The sequence below is a fragment of the Zonotrichia albicollis genome, chromosome 2 (genome assembly GCF_047830755.1).
Source record: "Zonotrichia albicollis isolate bZonAlb1 chromosome 2, bZonAlb1.hap1, whole genome shotgun sequence".
Classification (NCBI taxonomy): Eukaryota; Metazoa; Chordata; class Aves; order Passeriformes; family Passerellidae; genus Zonotrichia; species Zonotrichia albicollis.
This window is the reverse complement of record NC_133820.1, coordinates 27,324,229-27,348,992: the sequence shown is the minus strand read 5'-3', so window position 1 is coordinate 27,348,992 and position 24,764 is coordinate 27,324,229. Positions and strand designations below refer to the sequence as shown.

The 24,764-nt window shown below is 40.7% G+C and overlaps 1 protein-coding gene across 7 annotated transcripts in view; it reads right to left on the bottom strand.

The window, feature by feature from the left end:
• Positions 1-353: 353 nt before the first annotated feature.
• The window catches only part of SH3KBP1 (SH3 domain containing kinase binding protein 1), a 212,590-nt gene continuing 188,179 nt past the window's right edge, over positions 354-24,764 (bottom strand). For 6 of the 7 annotated variants that reach the window (XM_005484339.4, XM_074534637.1, XM_005484341.4 and 3 more), the window contains 6 exons: positions 20,751-20,836; positions 9,058-9,167; positions 6,751-6,876; positions 3,501-3,772; positions 2,076-2,139; positions 354-734 (listed from right to left, as the gene is read on the bottom strand). In XM_005484339.4, coding sequence (XP_005484396.2) covers positions 693-734; positions 2,076-2,139; positions 3,501-3,772; positions 6,751-6,876; positions 9,058-9,167; positions 20,751-20,836 — 700 coding nt within the window. In that variant the 3' untranslated portion in view covers positions 354-692. Of the gene's footprint in view, positions 735-2,075; positions 2,140-2,182; positions 2,900-3,500; positions 3,773-6,750; positions 6,877-9,057; positions 9,168-20,750; positions 20,837-24,764 lie in introns of those variants that run through there. The other variant, XM_074534638.1, reaches the window with a different exon arrangement.

Here is a 24,764-nt window from a genome sequence, read left to right as displayed (position 1 = left end):
GAGTTGCTGTGGTGGCTACATAGGGAGACCTGGCCTCAACCGGCTCCAGTCAGTGTGTGGCAAAGAAAGGCACAAATCATTGCAAAGACCAGACTTCTGTTGGTTTGTTTCCTTCTTGTAAATACATTACGGTACACAATGTAAGTTTTAGGGGATCTGGGGACAAAAAATTGCATATTTAACAGAACTTAAAACCATAACGAAAAGTAGGCTGTTCAATCTCGAAGCAAAAATAATCCCTTCAGCCCCAACATTAACATTCATTCCTGGCTATATGAAGTACAAACATCTTAAAATCTGTGACAAAAGACAATTAAAACCCAAAAGTCAAAATCATAAAGCTTGTAAACAGATAATCTGAAATACACTTTATTTATGGAAAAATATCATCAAAATAGTACCACTATGGACTAAACTGCCTGAGTTTTCATTTCACCTAGGATCTTGAAGTAGAGATCCTTTAGCACAAGAAGATCAATTTCAGTCACAACTAGTGCCGCACAGCACGGCTTTGGGTAGAAATTTGTTCTTGTTGGTATTTTTGTTGTGCTATCAAAAACTGTTGTGCTAATCCTTCAAATAAAGGGATGTTGAGGCAATTCTTAAATCATTTGGCACAAAGTTATTTTGGCTGGGGCATAAATTTGAGTCTCAGTCATGAAGAATAATGCAACATTCCACCTATCAAGTATTCACTTTGATTGAAGAGCTTTCTTTATGTCATTAACTTCCATCTAAAAACAGAGCAAAAAGTATTTGATTAAAACAGATGCTTTAGCAAACTGAGGCACAGTTGGTGTCACTTGAAAAGCGTGTTCCCTCTTGTCCACAGGTGTCAGCTACAGGTTTTACACCACTCTTATTTGCACAGATTTCACAAATTGAGGTACTTCTCAACTGTATAAGATGACTATTCACAGCCTCCTCCCTCAATCATGACAAGTACAGTCATTTAATGTTCTGCAAGATCTTTCAATCTCTGTAAATTACAACTTTTACAAGCCACACAGCTCACTGCCTGGCATTACTGCAGAATGTGCATGCACCAGAGCTGCACTTGCAGCCAGCATGGTGGTTGCCTTCTACAACCATCAAGCCTGGGCCCAGGCATCTTAAAGGCTCTGAAGGATGTGCAGCCATGCCTAAAAGGATGTGGCTGAAACCATCAGCAGCCCCAGATGTACACTTGGTCCCTCTGACACACACTGGAAACGCTAAGGCAGGGTCCTGGATTTATTCAAACCCACCAGTTTCAGCCTGTGCTCACCTGCACCATCATCAAGGCAGTCATTAATACATGGCCTGATAACTGTGCTACTGCATGTCTGTCAGAGCACTCTGAAAGTAAAGTAATGCTACCTTTTTTGTTAACTCTTATCTTCATGTAAATCTAATAGTCCCATCTTAACTAGCATCTAAACATTTACCAGCATAAGCAACATTCGAACTGGAGGAAAAGCATTCAGCTATAAGATCATAATTTTAAACACATTAGTGCAGGACATAAAGATGTAAAGTTATCTCTGGATAACTCTGAATAGTCTGGCCTGATAGACTAAATCAACAGTGGCTATTGAAAATGTCCCCTGGGTTTTATTTGAATAAATTTCAGTTTAAGCTGAACAAGAATTGTGCATTATTAGAAGCCATGTTGCTATGTGGTTGGACACATAAAGTCCTTTAAGCAGACATGGAGCATGGACATTGAGGATCCCCAGTTCTGCAACCCCTTGCCATGTTCCCAAGTGCTTTACAGAGAGGGAACAGTCCAGTAAAATTACAATTCAATTTTCTATCCCTAGTTTTAAGTACAGTTGCCTTATATCATAAACATATAAAATCTAATTGGTACTAAACCACTTCAAGTACATGGAATAGAAGAGTGTAGCACAGCATAGATTAGAATGGAATCATTTTGGTTAGAAGGGGCATATAATGACCCTTCAGTCCACCTGCCTGACCAAATGAAAGCCTGCTGTTAAGGTCATTGTTTAAATCACTCCCCAAACCCCTAAAAACAGGGGGCTAAATCAAATCTGACAACACATCCCCAACATTAAAAATAATTCAAGTACCTGCAATCGTAGACGGATCTTCTTCTCTTCATCCAACTCAGAGAGCAACTGTTTAATCTCTTTTCTGTTAAAAGAATGCAAAAGAAGCTTGGGATGGAAATGACCACACTAGTAAAATACAAAAGATTATCTGTTGGAGACGTATTGACCCCACTTCACTAGTTTGTTTTTTTCTTCTGAACAACTGAAGTCAGTGTACTCTTGTATACTCTAGGCTATGGTAGAGAGAAGTCAAACTCCCTATGGGACAGTACCCGGCCCATCCCACATGGCTAATGCCTCCTTAGAGCCCTGCATCCACAGGCTTTGCTCTGGCCTAGCTGTATCAATACCACAGCAGCACCCAGCTGCCTTTTTCCATACAAACTGTAGATGTATTGACTGTTATAGGTTATAGGAACTGGTAACACAAATCCTGCCCATCCTATCGCATACTTAAGCCACTTAAAAGCTGTTTATGCCAGCAATACAATGTAACCTTCAACTTAATTTATAAGACTTAACGATCCCAAATATGGATTTTCTGCCATTCTTCTTTGTTGGGAAAGGGAACATAGCTATGAGGAGCAGACACGTTCTCATGTTCCCACGGAGTGATCTCACCTTAGGACAGATACCAGTAGGTGGAAGCTGCCCTTGCAAGAAGGGCCGGGGAGACCAGAGGAGCAGGGTCAGCCTGAGAGGCGAGGCCGTGGGGCTTGCTGGCTACATCCAGCTTGAACCATGCCCTCCCGCATCTTCTCCCAAACTCCGCACACCTCTGTTCCGCCACACGCTCTGCACGCTGCTTGCCCTTTTCCTTTTCCTGCCTGGGCTACACACAACTGACAATGTAAGGGAAGGTTTAGCTTCCAAAGCATTCAATAGTCTCAGGAACATCAAAAGTTACATGCCAGCCCCGCTTTCTCCTAAGAAATGAGCAACTTAAAGAAAACAAAGGTGCCCAAAACTAAAATAGTAAGATTCAAGGCCATAAACACAAAGGCCTTCAGAGGACCTAGTCACAATTTGAGTAACATGAGCCTCCTGGGAAAATGTGCTAACGAATCAATTTAATGACTTTAGGAGCTTGCAGCAATTTGTACTACAACTATACCAAATGCACCCCTTTTATTATGATCAATGCACATGAGTTCCCAGGTAGTTATTGACAAATAAACCAAAATTCACTGCTTATAGCTTGCTAGTTAACTTTTTAAACACCTCATAAACATCATAACACAGGAAAAAAAAAGCTGGTGGATAGTGCAGGTCTTTTTTGTGGAGGTTCTCACTCCTGAATATGTTCTGTCACATGAAAATCACTCACAAACACATATGCCAGCTGTACAGAGTAACATTCATGAAGGCAAACTCAATCAGAAACTGCCACCACTATGCACGAATGGATCCATCCCACCTACAGCTGTGATTTGCAGCACTTACTTTTGCTGGTCTTTCATGGTTTCAATGATGGTTCTTAGCTCCCTAATTTGTGTTCTCAGCTCTTCCAGGGCAGTCTGACCTTGGCTCAAGTGCTCAGTCTTTGGCTTTCCTTCAGTACCAAACAGGGATGGGGAATTTGACCTGTGGCCTGTTGTTCCCATAGCAATTGAGTGAAATCCAGGTGATGGTGAAGGGGATAGTGATGGTTGTACATTACTGCCACTAGTCAGACCTCCTGGTTTTGGAGGCAAGGAAGTTTTGTTATCAGACACCTGCAACAAAAAAAAAAATAACATTTAATGTCTGCAGAAAGCTTTATGAAAATCAAACCTCTAACCAATGCTACGTATTTAGCAGCTCTTCAGTAATGCTGAAAGTCCAACAGTCAAACATGGACAGTCTTGATAAAAGCATGATAAATATAGTGATTAGTCATCATCTCTGTATGTGTGCTTCAGAGGGGGTCTAGTTGTGATGCAAAAGTTCAGCAACAGCATTTCCAAGATGTCAGACCTAGCAGTGAATTAAACCAGAGACAGATGCTCAGTGTTTCTCTCAGATGTTTGTGAGAACATATCTCCATCCATGGATGTCTCCCACAGAGCACAAAACCACATGGCCAAGGATCCAAGTTATATTTTTTGTAAATTAAATTCATAATTTCCCATCAACTATTGAAGGAATCTGCTAAGTTATATTCAAAAATTAAAAAATGTATTACATGTCCCCCCTAGCATTATGAAAATAGAAAAATATTCATTAGATGCACTTGTTGGTATGACATATATAGAAAAAAATATCCTATGGCTTCAAAATGATATTAATAATAAATAAATGTAGTATACTGTACTCTGTTAATCAAAGCTTCCATGAATCCTCATAACTACCAATAGCTCTTTATTCCTTCAGGAACTTGCCAGAAAAACACCATTGACCTATAGCCCTGGAATCATGCGGTTATCTAAAAAGGATTCCATGCTTCTTAACTGTGACCCAGTCCTCTACTTATTAGACAAGCCTCTACTCATATATGCTACATAAAGTAATATATGTATATAATGTAATATAATGTGATATAAAATTTTATACTTACTAGACAATTAAAAAATCTTCAGTTTACCAACCATACATGACCAGTTACTTCACTGCATACAGAGAGCAGTGTACAAGCACAGGTATCACAATGGCAAGTGAAGGGAATCTTTGCACTGTTATTTGGCAGTGCTGTGTGTGCATTACATGACAGCTATCAGGCATGTTTGAAAATCTGATTTGGACAAGAGTAAGAAAAAGCTCTAGGCAACCTTCCAACTCTCTTTGAAAAAGAGATATTGAAGTTGAATGGTAAATAGGGCAAAATACTGAGAATAAATGGTATGGAAATGGAAGGAGACGCTATAAGTGAGGACTTGGAGATTGGCAGGGTGGCATTAGCTGAACAAAGTAATTGAGAGAAAAGTTAGTGATGAAATGAAAATCAGGAGAAATTATGATGAGGAGAGAAGAGCAGGATCCACCAAGCTGTGCAAAAAACAGTCTTCCCTATTATACTGTTGTAACGTTAGGTAATACAACCATGATTGAGCACAGAACCTGGTCTGGGAAAACACTGAATTCAAGAAGCATTCTGCACAAAAACCAAGTCTGACCATAAATATAAACAAAAATGGTATTATAATCACAAGAAAGTTTAATTACTCTTGTGCCTTGAAAATTTGACTCAGTGACCTGAATAGTATTCTTTTAACATTTTATCAATTACTTTGTGTATCTGGGTTGGAAGGGATGTTAAAGGTCACCCAGTTCAAATCCCCCTGCCAAGGAAATGGGCACCTTTCACTAGACCAGGTGCTCCACATCCCATCCAGCCTGGTCTTAAACATTTCCAAGGATGGGACATACAAAACTTTTCTGTTTTGGCACCCATTCCAGTGCCTTGTCACCCTCATAGTAAAGAATTTTTTTCCTAATATCTAATCTAAACCTACCCTCTTTCAGTTTGAAACCATTCCATCATCCTCTCCTACCACTCCATGCTCTCATAAATAGTCCCTCTCCATCTTTCTTGCCAGTTAACTTCAGGTACTGAAAGGCCACAATTAGGTCACCTCAAAACCTTCCCTTTTCCAAGTTGAACCCAGTTCTCTCAGCCTTTCCTCACAGGAAAGGCTCCATCACTCTGATCATCTCAGTGGCCTCCTCTGGACTTGCTCCAACAGGTCCATGTCCTTCCTGTGCTGGAGACCCCAGAGCTGGATGCAGAACTCCAGATGGGGTCTCACCAGAGCAGAGAGGGGTGTGAGAAATATGTAACAATAAACAGATCTTTCATGGATAATAACCCCATATATCAGTAGGTGCAAGTTTCCTTTGGACTGAAAATAAATTTCAGGCTGAGTTCAAATCTGGAGCAGGGAAGCAAGGCACAACTGGAGTCATTTATCTGAGCATCTTATTCCAGAGCTTAACTGGCTATCAACATTAAAGCCTCAAGTGGCTGTTTTCTAATAGCAGCCATCTCATTTTACAGGAACAACATCTACAGTGCTGTCATATAACTCAGAAATGTTTGCCCTGCAGCATTCCTTGGTGCAAGTGCTCCCAGAAGAGGGAGCTACATAGCAAAACATTGTCCTTATAACTTGATCACAGAAGTGCATGACTTCATCTTTCAAATACTTTTTAAACTATTAGAATGCAGTATTTTTATTATTAAAGTTATTCTTATGTATTAAAAAAGAGTTCCAACCTTTAAAGCCTCACCTACACACTCCTTTTGTAATATTGATTGTGCTATAGTAGTCTACCAATATACAGTAAGAATGGCACAAGCCTATAAAATGAATACAATTATACCAGTATAAAAACCGATTATATTGGCAAATTTAAATTCAAATTTAAATATTTCCTCTGTTCACAGACTCTTCTAATGTAAACTCAATTTAAAGTTGCAAAAAGACAGGGTCTTTGTTTCTAAAATTTATTTTCCATCTTCTGCGATTCTGTAAAATGCATTTACACAAGAAGTACTTTTTTCACAGTATGGTTATTTGACACATTTAACTGTGCAATTCACTTTATACCTCCCTTTCAAGCACAGAACAATCTTTAGTAACCTTTATCATTTTAAGCTTCTTTAAGTGGGCAGTTACCAGGTGACTGAAGAATTAAATTTTAAATATTTCAGTACTGCTTTAAAAAAAGAAGATGCATGTGATAAGGTTAAGCAGAGGCATTCCAATTAACTTACTTGTGATATTGTAACAGTTCTTGATTTCCTTGACACTTCAAGAGTTTTGTGAGTAATGGAAACATGGTCTTCCTTCTCATCTTCAGGACTTGGTGAGTCAAAGAAATCAGGGCTTGAAAGGGATGACTGTATAGAGAAACATCACAAAAGAAGAAAAAAAAAGCACAGATATTTTCATTGTACATTTTAGCTATAATTTTCAAAGTAACAATACTTAAAATAAGGACTCTTTGTCCCCCTACTCCCTCTTTTTTCAAAGCTAGCATCTTATTTTCAAAGCAAGAATGCTTTCAAAGCATTCAAGAAATAAGGTATGTTTATGAGCTGAATTCAGCATCAATTTACAGCTTTCCACTGCATGATATCACAAGATGCAAGCCCTGCCTGGGCTCCTGTCCCAGGCAGGACGCTGAGGGCTGAGCCCTGGGGATGTGCTCAGCGCTGAGCCCTGGGGATGTGCTGAGGGCTGAGCCCTGGGGATGTGCTCAGTGCTGAGCCCTGGGGATGTGCGGAGGGCTGAGCCCTGGGGATGTGCTGAGGGCTGAGCCCTGGGGATGTGCGGAGGGCTGAGCCCTGGGGATGAGCTGAGGGCTGAGCCCTGGGGATGTGCTCAGTGCTGTGTCCTGGGGATGTGCTGAGGGCTGAGCCCTGGGGATGTGTGGAGGGCTGAGCCCTGGGGATGTGCGGAGGGCTGAGCCCTGGGGATGAGCTGAGGGCTGAGCCCTGGGGATGTGCTCAGTGCTGTGTCCTGGGGATGTGCTGAGGGCTGAGCCCTGGGGATGTGCTCAGTGCTGTGCCCTGGGGATATGCTGAGGGCTGAGCCCTGGGGATGTGCTCAGTGCTGTGCCCTGGGGATGTGCTGAGGGCTGAGCCCTGGGGATGTGCTCAGTGCTGAGCCCTGGGGATGTGCTGAGGGCTGAGCCCTGGGGATGTGCTCAGTGCTGTGCCCTGGGGATGTGCTGAGGGCTGAGCCCTGAGGATGTGCTGAGGGCTGTGCCCTGGGGATGTGCTCAGTGCTGTGTCCTGGGGATGTGCTGAGGGCTGAGCCCTGGGGATGTGCTGAGGGCTGAGCCCTGGGGATGTGCTCAGTGCTGTGTCCTGGGGATGTGCTGAGGGCTGAGCCCTGGGGATGTGCTCAGTGCTGTGTCCTGGGGATGTGCTGAGGGCTGAGCCCTGAGGATGTGCTCAGTGCTGAGCCCTGGGGATGTGCTGAGGGCTGTGCCCTGGGGATGTGCTCAGTGCTGAGCCCTGGGGATGTGCTGAGGGCTGTGCCCTGGGGATGTGCTCAGTGCTGAGCCCCGGGGATGCCAGCTCTGTCACGATGCCAGCTCTGTCACCGGGCTGGCTCTGCCCTGGCTCTGCTCAGAGCAGGTCTGACCCTGCTGCTCCCCAGAGGCCCCAGCCACTGCCAGGCCCCAGCCACTGCCAGGTGCTGGCAATGCCTTGGGCACAGCCCAAGGTAAAGGCACAAAAAGGGAGGGTTCTTTCCACCCCTTGATCCTTTCTCATAGATGAGAGGGGAAGGAGATCTTTATATTGCTCTTATATATTTCTCTACTTATGACAGCAGTCAGTTTGGAAAGCATTCTCTTTTTTGAGTTCTATTAGTTTCGCAATAATCCTTTTTGCTTCCTTCCACTTGTTTTTTCTTCAGCAACGCAGACCCAGGTAACCATCAGTTGCTCTCATTCTGATATTCCAGAACACAAAATGCATGGAAATAAAGAATCCCCGAACCCCAGAGAAGAAGACATTGAAAAGCTAAGCAGTGGTTTCCAAAGACCAACTTGTCTAAAGATAGATATTAGAGAGTGAAATTTAAATCACCCTTGTATTTACAACTGTGACCTTAATGAGAAGAAACACATGACAGCTCAGGGAGGGCTGTTGAACACTGAATGGTCTATTTGTCCTCAAAATCTGGTAAATGTCTGCAAGAAACCAAGAGAAATGCTTCTTTTGGGAAACATTTTCAAAATCCTCAATATTTCACACAAATTAGTCTATTCCAAAGATTTTTATAAGGGATTTTTCTGGGCTCAGTCATGTCTGGCAAGGAACACTTGGCAACTCCCAAATAAGGGGGTATAAACCTTAGAAGGAAGGGAATGTTTTAAACATCAGTATTCAAAACACTGGCAGCCTTGGACAGTAATTTTCCCGATCTGCATCTCTCTGCCTCATTGTACGTGTGAAGGAATGGCTGGGTAAAAGTATAAAAACATCAAGGAACACAAGTAGGAGGGGGGGAAATTCAGAAAAAATATTTTTAAAAATAGTTTTTAAAGAAAAGGAAAATTAACTTACAGATGTGAGAGACTGGGAGGGTGGTCGCCTGCCAGTAGCTTTTGGTCTGGTTGTAGTTGGATGATTAAGCTTCTCAGCAATTGGTATTACAGAATCAAAACCTTCCAAGTCTTAAAAATAAAATAGAATCGATTTGGTTTTCTGGCAATTGTCTTCAAAGGGAAAGAATCACATTTTTTTCCTAATTTCAAAGAAATGAAATCCCATTTTCCCCACTGTGTCACAGTGTTCTGCACATATTTAGCCACCATGATGGCACTGAAAAAACCTGGAAGTCAAAGGCAGCTGTAATCCAGTCACCCTTGCCAAGAACAATTACCCTTCCATCTCAAACACAATAAAGCAGAGGGGGAACGTGTAGAGGAGCCTTTGGCTTTGTTTTCAGCATAGTGAAAGCTAAATGACATCATGGGTTCTACAGTATGGAATAAACAGTTTCAAAATTTCCATCTGGCTACTGAAGGGGTTAGTATTTTTCTTTTTCCTGAATAACTGGAGACACAAGACTTTGCACACATTGTCTCAGGAACTGTACTGTCAGCTCTGCATTGCAGTAATTGCTCAGGAGAATGCAGAATGAGAATGATCAAGCTGGAAGTGATGTGCAGGTTCCTGGACACCTGCAGCTGGAGGCACCATGGTTTCCAGGAGCTGCAGGTGAGAGGACTATCTCCCTCCAGTAGCCCAGAGGCCATGCTAAGGAAAAGCTCTAACAGGCTCCTGAAGCTGTACAGAGTCCAGGGAAAGCAGGTCTGCTTGAAGGCTGTACCAACCATCTCCATGGCCAGTGAAAAGCTCTGGGGAAGTGTTTACTGGATCCAGCCACAGGGTAGCATGTTTACGTGAAAGAAAGATGTGGAGGCTCAAGGAATACCACAGCTCATGATCACATGGATAAATCAAATGGCTTAATACCATTCATCTATTTTTATGGGTTGTATCAGTTTCACTCACCTTCATTTCAAAATGCCCTACAGCATATGTTGAGCAGGAAGGAGTCAGAAAATACACAAGAGGTACTTTAGACAAGATAAATCAAAATTCTTCAAAATTACTTTCAGATATGAATCAAATACAGGAATGATATTAATTATTCACAGACTATTTTTCATTACACATATGTAGGAAAAAATAGCTTTTAAGTTAATAGTTCTATATACTAGGCACTTAATTTTCCAAATATTACAGAACAATAAATCTCTGATGATCCAGTTTTGTTGTCATATTACAACCAACCATTGTACAAAATTATGCAAGAGAAAAATTAATTAATGGGCCTGTGCAATAAACTATATGCACTGAAAGACATTTAAATTGATTCCAAGTACTCATGATTTGTCAGCTGGAAAGTAAAAGGGATTTTATCTTCCATATTCAGCAATATCCTTCCATCTCCAAGAGATTAAAAAAAAGAAGCAGAGAAACAAGAGAGCTCTTTCAATAGCCCTGAAATAGTCTAAGGTTATTCACCTCCAAATGCTACTCTATTTTTGGAGTGACTCTTCCTATATATAACCAGTGACCCCACTGTCCTCTAGCATGTGTTTTTGTCATTGCTTTTGCAATTGACTGTTGCAGCCTGTGTGCTAAGGTAGGTCACCCACCCAGTCTGTCACTGGGATTTTGGCAATCTGAAGTCTCAGTTGTACCCAACATGTCAGGTGAGGCCACAGTGCTTTAAAAAAAATAAAATTAGTTAATTTTAGCAGATTGCACAAAACCTATATGGAGTACTACAGAACTTCCGTGTTTCAGGAGAGCAGAAGCAGAAGGAAAAATTTGTTTTCTGGGAAAAAAAAATAGCAAGCAATTATAAGAGCTGGTTTCTATTAATATCCAGTTTTAAGCTAACCCATAAGATAGCCAAATGAGTTAAGATCACAAAGCAAATATATCAATACATTAACATATTGTCTAACTTTAATCTTCACTACTGAATTACTTTGCTAAATGGCACAGCCAAAATGCAATATCATCAAAAATATACACTCCCTCTAACTGGGTGATACCCACATGTGGAGAAATGGAGGCTGAAGCAATCCTTCCATTTGCCCCAGCCACTCTCTCCTGCTTTACTCTTTTTACTTTTTTTTTTTTCCTGAGCAAGCTTTAATCCAGGTCAGTTTTCAGTGGCATGTGCCAAGACATGCCCTGAAGGAAGGATCAGTTACCAGCACCACAGGACTGATTCAAGCTGCCCAAACTGAGGGGAAGAGCAGATTTCTGCTTTGGGGGCAGGAAATTGGCTGAAGTTATTCTGCAGCCTAGGAAAGCTGCAGGGCATGACTTCCCTCTCCTCATTTTCCACTTCTGTGTTCTACACAGGATATGAAAGGAGATTGGTGAGATGGGAGTCAGTCTCTTATCCCAGCAACAAGAGAGGAGGAAACAGGCTCAAGTTGTGCCTTGAAATTTAGTTAGGGGAGGTTTAGATTGGATACTAGGAAAAATGTCATCACTGAAAGTGTGGTCCAGCATTGGAACAGGTTGCCCTGGGAAGTGGAAGAGCCAACTGCTCCTCAAGGTATTCAAAGAATGTGCAAATATGGTGATTAGAGAGATGGTTTAGTAGTGGACTTGGCACTGCTGGGTTAATGGTTGGACTCCATTATCTCAGAGGTCTTTTCCAGCTTTAAAGATTCTTTGATTTTGTAAGTGCCACTGTCCCTTTCTTGCTCTAACAAAAGGTATCTACACTCAGATGGAAAACAATCAATGAAAAAATCGTGAAGTTAATTAATTCAATGTGTTTCTTTGGCTTAAATAAGCTACCAAATACATAGAGTTCTATATTTGATCAGAATAAAATACTCAGGTTTAAATTGTAAAAGGTATTGATAAACAGAAAATGTATAGATTTGCATCCTTGAGACCTATAAGCATTTGCAGATATAATTTGCTCCATGCATTTTATAAACACCATGAAAGATGAACATTGATGTGCAAAGCTTCTATTATCAAGAAATATTGGGAATCCTACACTTTTTCCACTTCTGAATGCATTTTTGATAGCTAGAAAAATAAGCTAAAGCAGCCCATACCTGCACTGAGTTTTAAAGAGAGTAGAACAGAGGCTATAAAGGCTCCACAGGTAGTATCTGCTGCCAAACTAGTGAAATCACAGCCATTCAGTTGATAATCTGAATGAAATTCTATTAAAGTGTAATGGACAATACTTGCTACAATAATAAAATAGTAAATCCACTTCCAGCACTGTTATATGCCCTTTTTCTCTCCATTTGTCCTCCTTATTTAGATGTTGTTCTTCCACACTATTCCACTGTGCATCTAAGATTATCACCACTTCCCACAATCATCACCTGTGGAGATATTCATTCAAGGAAATTCCCACCCAGTGAACTGGTAATAGAGCCACTCAAAGCTTCTGCCATGCTGTCATATATGCTTTGGAATCAGTAATTCACTTGTGCTGGTTATTTGATTATTTCTTGCTGGTGGAAAGCAAGGCTATATGGTTCTGCCTATATTAAACTCACTGAGGTCATTAAATGCAGGGATTTTGATTTTAGTTTGTATTTCTGCAGCTATCGGAAATTGGGAGCTTAAATTTACATACTAAAGAAAATGCACAGCCTCCCTGACAGGGCCCAAGTAGAATTTTATTAAAGAAAAAGTCCATTTTACTGTAATTACAGCCACATTAATTGTGTACAGCAACATCAGCATCCAGCAGACCTGGACTCTACACTGGTCCAGCTTTTTCTTTGTCTGGTAATAACAAACAGTAAGGAAGAGTCTAGTAAACATGTAGAACATAGAGATGTCACCCATCAATTAAGTCCCTAATTAAAAAACAGTTGATATTTGTTCTACAAATAAACAGATGCATTCATCATTATTACTGTCTCACTGATCAAGCTGGAAATCCATAAAGTAATTCATGAGATAGGGAGCAAGGCATCAGAATAATTTTAATATATCAGTGTAGTACATAAAATCTGGCTTACTGAGCAACCATACTTCCTGAATATGAAAAAATGTTAGCTGTGCAAGAATTGTTCCCTGGTATCCTTTCATGGACCTTTAGAATAGAATATTTCTCCCCATTGCTATGTTTGTCTGGAAACATGGGTATTTAAAGGATGATGTTGGTATTTTATTAAAAAATGCCCAGATCCAGGAAAACAATTATTTAGAGAAAAAGTTCTAAACTCATTAGACAGGCACCTTCCTGGAAAAATGACCTTTAGTCCCTGCCCCCCAAAAGACCCCAGAAATAAACAGTTAAGTGGTTATGCTTCCTTCCTTACCCCTCTTATTCCCTGCATTTACTATTCTGCCATAAAATGTAGCTAGGCTTTATCTTCCATTTTGGTTTTTTAGTATTTGGGCAAAATAATTTATACATAATGATGATAGAATTTTTTTTTTTAATTAGTAGAGAGAATTCACCTTGAAAAAACTGAAATGGGAAATTATATATAAGAGAATCAACACTTTCAGAATGCTAATTGTGATGTTTCACAGAATAGAAATATGGCAGGGCTGAAGGAAAGGAGGCGAAATTGGCATTCAGTTCATTTGAAGAAGATTATGTCACAAAAGCCAGAGCTGGATTTCATTCCATAATCATCTTCAATAAGTTTAACAGGTTGACAACAGGCATGTGAAATAGTATATATACTGTCTTTAAATGCAATAATCCTTAAAGATGTCAAATGAGACACACACTGCAGACAAAATCTTCTGCATTAGTGCCCATTCAATATATAGTAGAAATTTAAAAACAACTCAATAATCTGAATGTTAGTTGGAATTTTCAGAAGACTACAATTATTTTAACTATTTCAAGCATCCAGATTCTGCTACTCCCTCCATGCTGAACGGCACTATACCCTTTGAGGAAGACAGCCATACTCCCAGCCAGGGTCCAGGCAGCAAATCTCACCCAGAACGAATCACAGACTGTTTTCTAAGGCTTGGGTAATGCAGTTTTAGGAGGAGGGCTCCTTGGCTGCAAGGCTCCTTTATTCTGGGCTGCTCCTTTATTCAGGGCTCCTTTATTCATGTGCCAGGGAGGGCTGCCCACCCAGCTCTGTGCCCTGGGGTGGAACAGCCCAGCTCACCTGGCTCCCCAGGACTGGCACTGCACAGCTGCTGTGACTTTAGGACAACCTCTCCTAAAGCACCCAATTATATTCTCCCATTTCAGTCCTGAGTTTTATCACTTTAATAGCTGAATGTAGAAATGAGTTGCCATAATGAGATCTGCTAACCACTTGCCAGTGCCCTCATAAGGATTTTATTTTTAACAATTCAGAACATGCCAAGAAAGAACTGAAAGGTCAAGAAAACTGAGGAGCTAGAAGAAATGGATATGCTGTTTTCAGGCACCTCAACTTGATACACATGGCAACCAATTTAAATTTCTAGTTTGCTGCTTTTTTTCTGGACCCTTCAGGGCAACAGGCCTACTTAAATTATATAAAGGACCATTACCATATTCCTGATTACAACATTTACAGTCCAGAACTATGTTTATGTGTGATTTTGACTCACTGATGTAAATATTACAACTTAAACCAGTTGGGCAATTCTGTTCCTTTGCATTGCCCTATTAAAATGAGCATGAATTGCAGCATAGAAAGAGGTTTAGACAGATTTTGACCTTCATTATATGAGTCACATTTTGTCCTCCAACCCTTATATTTAAAAACCAGTATTTTCTGATTTTCCAACATTCATTCTGTGTTTTCAGGCAATTATAATATCTCATAGTAAAACACCCTGTGATTTAAAGACAAATGTGCTCCATTCTACAACCTTTCCCCAGAAATATTCTCCATATTTTTCCCTAGTGTGGGTCAAATCTTATTAGATCACTTTTTCTTGCAGTCAGAGGCACAGCAATCACCTCTCCTAACAAATACAGCTCTAGAACAACTGCAAATACAGTTCAAGGAAACTTGATATACTGAAAATTTTTTCGTTTGTTTATTGGATATTTTCAAGAGGGTATTTTAAACTGTCCCTTCAGGCAAGCTAGCACCAGTCTTGCAGGGAGGGACAGAAAAAAAAGAATGGGTAATCACATGGCTTTGGCCAGGACTTCACGATCCACCAGCAAATACTCTGCAGATTAAAGTTTGAAGAAATGCTAAAAAATGGACTTGCACTGACCAGCTTCCAGGGAAGCTCTTGCAATATTTCATACCATCATTAGATGTTTCAGCAGGAATCAATGAAGGCATATGTGCCTTATGTTAGCACCAGTGAAGATTATTAACTGCTTTCATAAATACTAAGCAAAATGTGTAAAGAGCCAGGAAAAATATTGGAAAGATGTGTCCACTTGGCTCTGTGCAACTCAGTCTTTCTGCAAAGCACAGAAACTGCTTTTTGTGGGGATTAACTGATCATTTCCACAGTAGATACATTATTTTTAATTCTTTGTGGTTTATTCCTAAATCACTTAGCTTAAATCCATATGGATTTGAGTATCAGCTGATGCCAAAGCAACTCTGCTTTGGATAGACAAGATTTTTTCAGGATTCCAGAATTTCAAAGTGTGTCTGTGTGTCTGCGTGTCTGTGTGTGTAATTAGAAGATGTGGGATTGATCCTGCCTTGCAGGAATAACTCAATACTATTTTTTGGAAAGCATTAGTTTTTGATCCACTGTTTTGGTAGGTACACTGGCATTTAGTCAGTGCTCAACCCACTATATCCACTAAGCTATTCTATCTGCAAAATGTTGCTGCCATCACACTGGCCCTCATGTACAAAATTCTTTAGGAGATGAAAAAGAAACACATCACCTAAAGAAAGGTCAAGCTATGCCATAAGGCATGAATTGAAGCTGTTGAAATCAATGTAGTTCTATGTAGGAACAGCAGTTTTTGTAGAGCAGGATTTATTGCCAGTGTAGCTTGTGTTGCTTTAAAAGCATTTTCAAAGCTCAAAATGCCACTGCCAATCCAGACCAGTGTTGGGAGAGATGTGCAAACAGATGCAAGTAACCATTGTGATTTAAGCACAGCCTTGGGTACATGACCACACACTTTCCACTGAGTGTCCCTGAACACTCGTTAAATTTTAACTGTATCTATGCTGTGATTTTTTTCCACTTTCAGGCTAGAAAACCGTACTAGTATGTTTCTAAATACTTTTTCACAATGAAATATATGTATTACAATTTGTGAAGACAAAATATGTCTGCAAGAACAAGTCAACGAATCCAGAGCATTGACAAACACATGTAAACTGCACATCACCTTCGTCACTAAAATTTATGATACAATAAATGATAATGATTTCTCATTTCAATACTATGATGCAAGATTTTCTGTCACAGTATGTTCAATTTCAACTTTTAATAAAAAAAAATCTGTAATATCCATGTAAACTTCAGCATTCTATGATATGCTTCTTTTTGTATTTACTTGTTATGCATTGTAAACTAAACCAAAGACAGGACAGAAAAGAAATGGGGAAAAAAAAGCCTTACCCTCATGAAATGAAGAAGAGTTAGCCATGGCAAAGAGATGTAAATAGGAAAAGTTGAATGCAAGATGTGTGGAAAGGAAAATAAAGACATCACTGAAAACAGGGAAAAAGAAAACAAAAGAAAAAGTGAGGAGGAATGGGGAATGGTTCCTCTTAAATAATATAATCTGAAGGCTAGTTTTCCAGTGGTTTTGTAAAGAGTGTGAAAAAAGTAAATGCATGGATAACAGAAATAAGAGCTGCCATTATATCTACAATCAGCAGCGATGTTGCTAAGCAGAATTTTTTCAAACTGTCAGTGCAGTTTGGAAAATTGTAATCAGTACTGAATTATCATCAAGAAATTTATATGTGAAGTCACAGCTCTGCTGAACATAGTAAGGAAACCAAGTCACAAGCTAATAACTTTTTTATATGTGCAACTCACAGAACATTTTTAACACTATTGCACATCATCTCAGCCTTGCTCAAGCATTTGTGATTTTCCCGATTGGTAAAGTGCAGGGGAGAATGTTTTTAATGGTGTGGGGCTTTGTGGGGCTTTCTGGTTAGACAACACCGATCCACTTTCTGAATTTTACTCAGAAAATAAACAAGAAAAAGCCATTTCCAAGGGACCTAGACAAAATGCAAGTTTTGATTCTGGATTCCCAATTCAGCTCAGCATAGTGCTGCTCAGTTGTTGATGGCATTACTGCTTTCATTGTTGCTGATCACTCATTTGTTTTTTGAGAGATGGCATATGGAAGAGCCCTTTATCTTCTCCTTCCCCATCACAGAGGTTTTGGTCTCAACATAGTAAAGAAAAGGAACCAACTTAGAAGTCCCTAAAAAGGCTTCACAGAATAATGAACTGTTCTCCATCCAGCATTGTCATGCTTTGCTTTAATAACCAAAACTGTCTCCATTGTTTTTTCTCCATCTCTCTGCTCTGCAGGGAAGGAACAAGAGCTTTAGACTGGCTTTAGGACTAAGAAAGTGACAGCCACCATCCAGCTTAACATCTCTAGTGCAAAGTAGCCAGGAGGTGCTGTGGTTTTCATTTTCAGTGGACAATTTACCATCAGTACTCAGCAGAAGCATGAAAGAGGGTGAGGCAACTTGCAAGAGATTGTTGCTTTTTCCCCTGTTCTCCCTGAGAGCTCTGAGTGACTGGGAATGGTATTTGACTAATGGAATAATAAAGAGGAGCCCAGTAACCAGAATGGTCATGCATCCAAGCTGCTACAAACGCATTTAACTTTAATTTTTATTAAAGGCTACTGCTAAGTCACACCTTGTCTGCCACATAGGTTCAATCTAACTTGTTGTGTAAATCTGGATTTCTGAAAAGACACCAAATGGTAGATTTAATCAAATCCATTTTGACAGGATGGATGAGCCTCAGAGAAGCTGAGGTTGTCCTTCCTACAGAGCACAAGATATAGGGGCAAAACCAGTAAGATACATCACTGTTAAATGTTAGCTGCACCCACACAGCCAGATTCAGCAGTGTTTTGGAACACACTGGACAACTCCTCTCACTCATCCATCATCTTTTCTAATAACTCATGTAGCCATAAGACTTTTCCAGCCCATTGTTCTCTTTGTAAATAAATTAAACAAAATCACACACTTACCATAAATCTCTACAATTACATTGTACCATAAACTGCTCTGAACTCCAAACCTCTCTTCATAGGAAAAGACATTAATACACTCTGATTTAGTTTTCCTTATTAAGCCTTGATTTATTGCTCTGGCCTCTCTTAAAATGCCTTTTATTTATTTGACAATATTTTACACAAGCTGTCAAAAGCTGCCTGAAAATTTATAGCAGTTCTGATCTCTGGATCCTCTTTCAATTCAAACCCGTAATTTATTTATTTTTTCTTTTAACGAGTTGTCTAACAGGCTAGAACAACATGATTTGCCCTTGTAAATGCCATTCTCATTTGACCCTATCAAGTTATACTTATTTAAGTACTCACAGTATTTTATCCTCGAGCTCAGTAGGTTCTCTGTGTAAGTGGTAACAGGAGGACATCAGCTAAACCCTTTGCAACATGTTATGGTTTGGTTTATGGATTCTTGTTGGCTCCTATTCTGCAGCTAAAAAAACCCCAAAACAACCCAAATTCTTCCCTCTGCTACCCTCTGCTCCCACTACATGTTCTGGAAATGAACAAGAATTTTTATAAATCAGATTTCCTGCCTGACATGTAAAGAACAAAACAAAATAAAACCACAACCAACAAAACTGAAAAATACAAAACACTCTAAGCTTTTGCCCTGATAGTGATTCCAAAGGAACTAGAACAAGGAATAAAAAAGTTTACCTCCATCACTCATAGGTAGCATATGCTACCTGCACTCATAACTTTCAAGTAAGCAGAGGCTTATGTACCTTGAAGCAAATTTGTAAACACAGTTAAGAAACACTAAATGGTAGAATTTGTCTTCATTTTCACACCATTCTTTATAATAGTCTCTACAATAAAAATGTGCATGCAATTTATCACGAGGTTCTAGCTTTCCATGTTTAAGCCAAATGAAAATCTGGGAAAAACATAATAATTGCTACTCCAAAAGAACCATAGCAACAGCAGAAGCTTTACAAAAAGCAGATCTATGTATGCTGGAAAGCTCATAGACCTATGTGAAATGCATTTAGTGTTCTGATGTAATGTTGCACTTAAAATTCCTTTATAACCCAAAGTTCTGCTTCCAAAGCTGAGGAAGAGGCATGTTTGGTTGTTGAAAGGATGCTATTGTACAGAATGCTTTACTGATAGAGGAGTCTGGGTAGACACCACCACACCAAAATGACATTTCATGCCCTGCTGAAAGGTAGCAATGCTTACACAGGCAGGATCCCTGGCTCTGCCTGAGACAAACACAGATCTGTGCGGGCACAGCTGCGAGCGAGCGCCGAGAGCGACGGCAGCAGCTGCTGGGCTTTCTGAGCAGGGCAGGACATGGCTCTGGGGCTCATGCCACTGCAGGAGATGGCTCTGGGGCTCGTGCCACTGCAGGACATGGCTCTGGGGCTCGTGCCCACTGCAGGAGATGGCTCTGGGGCTCGTGCCCACTGCAGGAGATGGCTCTAGGACTCATGCCCACTGCCCAGGACACAGCTCACTGCAGGACATGGCTCTGGGGCTCATGGCCACTGCCCTGGGACACAGCTCACTGCAGGACATGGCTCTGGGGCTCGTGCCACTGCAGGACATGGCTCTGGGGCTCGTGCCACTGCAGGAGATGGCTCTGGGGCTCATGCCCATTGCCCCAGGACAGACACAGCTCACTGCAGGACATGGCTCTGGGGCTCGTGCCCATTGCCCTGGGACACAGCTCACTGCAGGAGATGGCTCTGGGGCTCGTGCCCATTGCCCCAGGACAGACACAGCTCACTGCAGGAGATGGCTCTGGGGCTCGTGCCCACTGCCCCAGGACAGACACAGCTCACTGCAGGACATGGCTCTGGGGCTTGTGCCCACTGCAGGAGATGGCTCTGGGGCTCGTGCCACTGCCCCAGGACACAGCTCACTGCAGGAGATGGCTCTGGGGCTCATGCCCACTGCCCCAGGACAGACACAGCTCACTGCACCCTGCTCACCCAGGGCCACCTCAGCAGCACCCACCCAGCAAACACCATCGCTCCTGCTTTGCCAGCTTGAGGAGGAAAGAGGGTGAGAGAAGACCAAAAATAAACCTGTTGTTGCTCCATTCCAGGTGACTTCCTGATTAAATGGTTCATGGGTCAGGAACACAAGTTGTTTACAATAGAAATTTAGCCTGCTTTTAATTAGTGTATGCAGCAAGATTTAGCCAAATTGACCTGCTCCTTTGTACTGGACAGTGTAAAGATTACTAACTGCACCAAACCTACTATCCGTTGCAGTATTAAAACCGTGGCAGCACTATTACATCAGTTAAACAAGTATGCCTTATTATTGCTGGCCTTCTCACTTGTTTCAGAGTTTTAAACATAAAGAACAAGAGCCTTCCTATTCAAAATAGCTCACTATTCTATATATTTTTTTTAAATAGAAAACCCCAACAAAACTATTTTAAATAAAGTAGAAATGATCCTTTAATCCTGCAATCTTTTAAAATCTCATATAAAAGCACTCACATTCATTGCCAAATCCTCAATCTGCCTCTTGAATCATACAAAAGTCATTAAAAAGCAGAAACTTGCACCATAAATTTCTTAGGCAAACTGTAGAAAGCACTGTAACTTACCGATGTCATTGCTTCTTTCAGAGGAGTCTTTCTCTAGCGTGCCAGATACCGTACTGCCCACTAATTCCACTTTTGGACTATCACTCCTGCATTTGGATCAAGAAGAGGAGATGTTTTATTGGGAGATTTTGTGTTGGTTACAGTAAATTGGTAGCTAACTTGCAATAAATAATGAGAGAGCAAAGTATTCTTCCTTTGCAGCACCCGAGTGACAGCAATGTCAGTGAGAGCAATCTCCAGCAAGTCGACATGCTGTCCAGATTAACCTTATCCCATTTCTCCTTAACACCTGTCAAAAAAGCCTCTTTTAGACACCCTAGTGTCCAGAATAATTCTTCAGATGTTCACAGCATCTCAACACGAAGGAAATCTAAGGGCAAGGGGACATTATTCAACATCATCTTTGTAGTTTTTTTCTAATTAATTGGCTTGCACAAACAACAGCAGTGGACTACCTGGAATACTGCAGAAAGTAAGAGAACCTCAGGCTAGCATTGTGCATTTCAGCAGTTCTGAGTATTTACTTATAAATGCAAGTCCTCCACCATGTTTTTGCACTTTTCTTATGAGACTAGACTATAAATACTGTTTCCACAGTCCAAAGAACAATGATCACCTAATTTGTCAGAAATGTCTTTGAATAGTAATGCATCAGGAGCTACTATACTTTACACAGAGGAACTATTTTAAAATCAAACAGGAGGTCAAACAAAAGCAACAAAATTATTCCTGCTTTGGAGAAAATTCTTTCCCACAAGCACTTGAGTTTACTAAAATAATTTACCTACTGAAACAATATAAAAAAACCAACAGTGGTAAGTGGATAACTCAGTATTGCACAGGTCACTCAAATCTCTGATATTTACTGTGACAACAACTGTTCAGTTAATGCAATACATTGTACTTGCCATCATTGTCAGGTCACTTGACAAATACACTAGTTTTTCCACAATGACTATTCCCAATGTAACACTATAAAAATTATGGTCTATGTAAGGTACCCAACCTAGGAGTAAAGACATAGATCTGCCCCGAAACAACCCAGGCAGATGTGTACTATACATTGCAATAATTAGCTATTGACAAAAAAATACGTAGTGAGCTCACAAATCTTGTTGATTTTTTCATTGGTCTCTGCTTTTGATACCATAAGCTGATGACAGATGGCCTGAACCTCAGCTCATGGCAGCAGCTCATGAGCAAAACACAAAGTGGCTGGAAACCCTATTTCAGACTTCAGGGAGGCTGTGATAAAGAGCTGAAAATTTTTATTAAAACCCAGAGGAGGTCATGGATTAAGTGAATATATATCCCATTAAACCCTGTAATAGGGCGACCAGCGAACAAAAAAATAGAAAATCAGATTAATACCAAACTAGTCCTCCACAGCTCTCAAATGGCAGGCAGTCTGCATCAGGAAGGACACAGAAGAAATTTAACACATGCATAGAAAAATGTATTAATTGGCAAGATGATAAATAAGGGTATTTCCAAGTGATCTACCAGAACAATTAGTTTTCTTATTTTTTAGTCTTTAACTTTTTCTTATATTGCTTATGTATTTGTAAACCTATAAGAAGCAACATAGTTTCTTGGCTGACAGAGCAACGAGCATCTGACTGCATACTCTGTTTTGCACACAGTCATTTCCCAGCAATCTGAGAGCACAATGTGAGCTGGAAGCACTCTGGGAAATGTGTGAGCATGGCGTTGGAGAGATTCTTAGAATGGCACGATTTAGGGCTGAAAGTCACAACATTTACCATTTGCCTACAAAAGATACCAAGATATATGGCAACAGCCCCACAAAAAAAACCCCAATCCTGCTGTCAGAAGAATCAACAGGCTCATTGTGGCACCCTGCATCCATAGTGCTGTGAAGGGAGTGGAGCCCTCCCTTCTCATTCACAGTGTCCCTCTCTGCTTGTGCCCATACACACAGGCTGTCAGCTTGACCAGACAGATGATCAGCCTGAGAGAAACCCCACACTAATAGAAGTCCCACTGCAAATTGATTAATTGCCATCTGGAGCAACTCCCTGACCCATATGGCTGTGCAGCTGCACAAATGCCGGTGCTAAACATAAGGAAGGCTGTGGGAATGGGGTGCCAGCACAAGGAACCCTGTTAGCAGTGGCATGGACATGGATTGGTTTAAACTGATTGTAAAGATGCACCTTCCATAGGTGTTTATGGCTTGCCAACTCCAGAAAATTGACTTATCTATAAATTGTATAATCATGGTATGTGTAAGTAAGCTGTGAAGCCTTTGGAACAAACTGACAGCTATTCACGGTCCCACATATTTTTTATCTGTCCTATTGCCCTTGAAGCCCTACTCTGCCTCCAGTTAAGGAGGATTATATTTAAATGGAAAAACAATCATCACTACAAAAAGTCAGTGAGATGCATAAGATGCAAGCCACTTAGTACAGAAGAAAACCCTCTTTGGCTTAGCAGCTGCCATGGAAATCTCACAGGACCCACTTTGTAACTATAGCAATTTTCCCCTCAGGATCATGTACTGGTTTTGGCTGGGATAGAGTCAATTTTCTTTAGAGCAGCTTGCAAGGTGCTAGGTTTTGGCTTTGTGTTGAAAACAGTGTAGATAGCAGAGGAGTGTTTTCATTGTTACAGGGTGTTTCATTGAGCGGCGCTTGCAGAGTCAAGGCCTTTTCTGCTTCTGCCATCCCACCAGGGACGAGGGTGGGGGGACAGGGAGTTGGGTGGGGACACAGCTGGCCCCAATGGACCCGGGGATGTCCCACAGCACAGGTGCCACACTCAGCATGTAGAGCTGAGGGAAGAAGGAGGTGGGGGGTGTTTGGAGTTATGGCATTTGTCTTCCCAAGTCACTGCTGCAGGTGATGAAGCCCAACTTTCCAGGAGATAGCAGAACACCTGCCTGCCCATGGGAAGTAGCAACACTCTTTGCTTTGCTTGCACATGCATCATTTGCTTTTCCTGTTTTACTGTCTTCGTCTCCACCCACAAGTTTATTACTTTTTCCCTTCTGATTCTCACCCCCATTCCACTGTGGAAATGTGAGTGAGTGTCTGTATAGGGCTCAGCTGCCCACGAGGTCAGCAAAAGTTCTGCTGATTCAATTTTTCTTCTAATTGCTTTAGGTTTTTTAGATTATGGAAATGGATACCACAAGGTCTTAAAATAATTACTATCTCATTAAACGGAATGGATTTAAAACCAAAACACCTTTACTGAAGTAATGGCTTCCTCTTGAAGCTTCATATTTCTTAATTATCCAAGTAATTAAAAGTATTTTCCATTTTTTCTGTGCTAGATATAGGACCACTAAGAAAAAAAAGTTGCTGTTTAGGTGTGCCTTTTGCCTTTGCTAACATGAAAATTGAAATATCTTAAAAAAATACATGGTTACTTCATACAATTTTGTAATTAGGGGAAAAAAAGGAAACCACAAGAGCAGCAAAGTAACCTTCCAAAATTCTAAAAATTGCTAAAAATTTATAGCATGTTTAAAATATTTCAAGCAAAGGATAGAACAAAATAATAGTTACTCCATTGCATGCCTCACCAGTGAACTGAACACTGTATTGGTCTTTCCAAGACATCACATAGTGAAATCAGAAGATTGTAGCAAATATTTCTATTTCCAAGTATGCCCAGGTGATCAGCAGGTATGGACTGTATTTTGGAGCAACTGGGCAAGCATGTTCAAAGCCAGCTCCAAAAGAAGCTGTGGCAGTAGCACCTGGATAGAAGAGTAAGTTCTTAAGGGATGTACTGCCAAAGCATTTCAGTAAGACGAAACGGGGAGCCCAAGGCAGGAGCCTTTTTTTCTTCTCATTTGCCCCAGATTTCTCACTAAGAGCATTTTTTTATTTAACCATATGTGGAGGTATGACGGGAATCAATGTCTAGCATTTCACTCTAACCTATACTCTAGTCTGGTATTTAATTCACCATTACTATTACTACTTGAACTCCAGTAGTTCAATAGCAGATAATTTTCCTAACAGTACAATAGTAAAAATA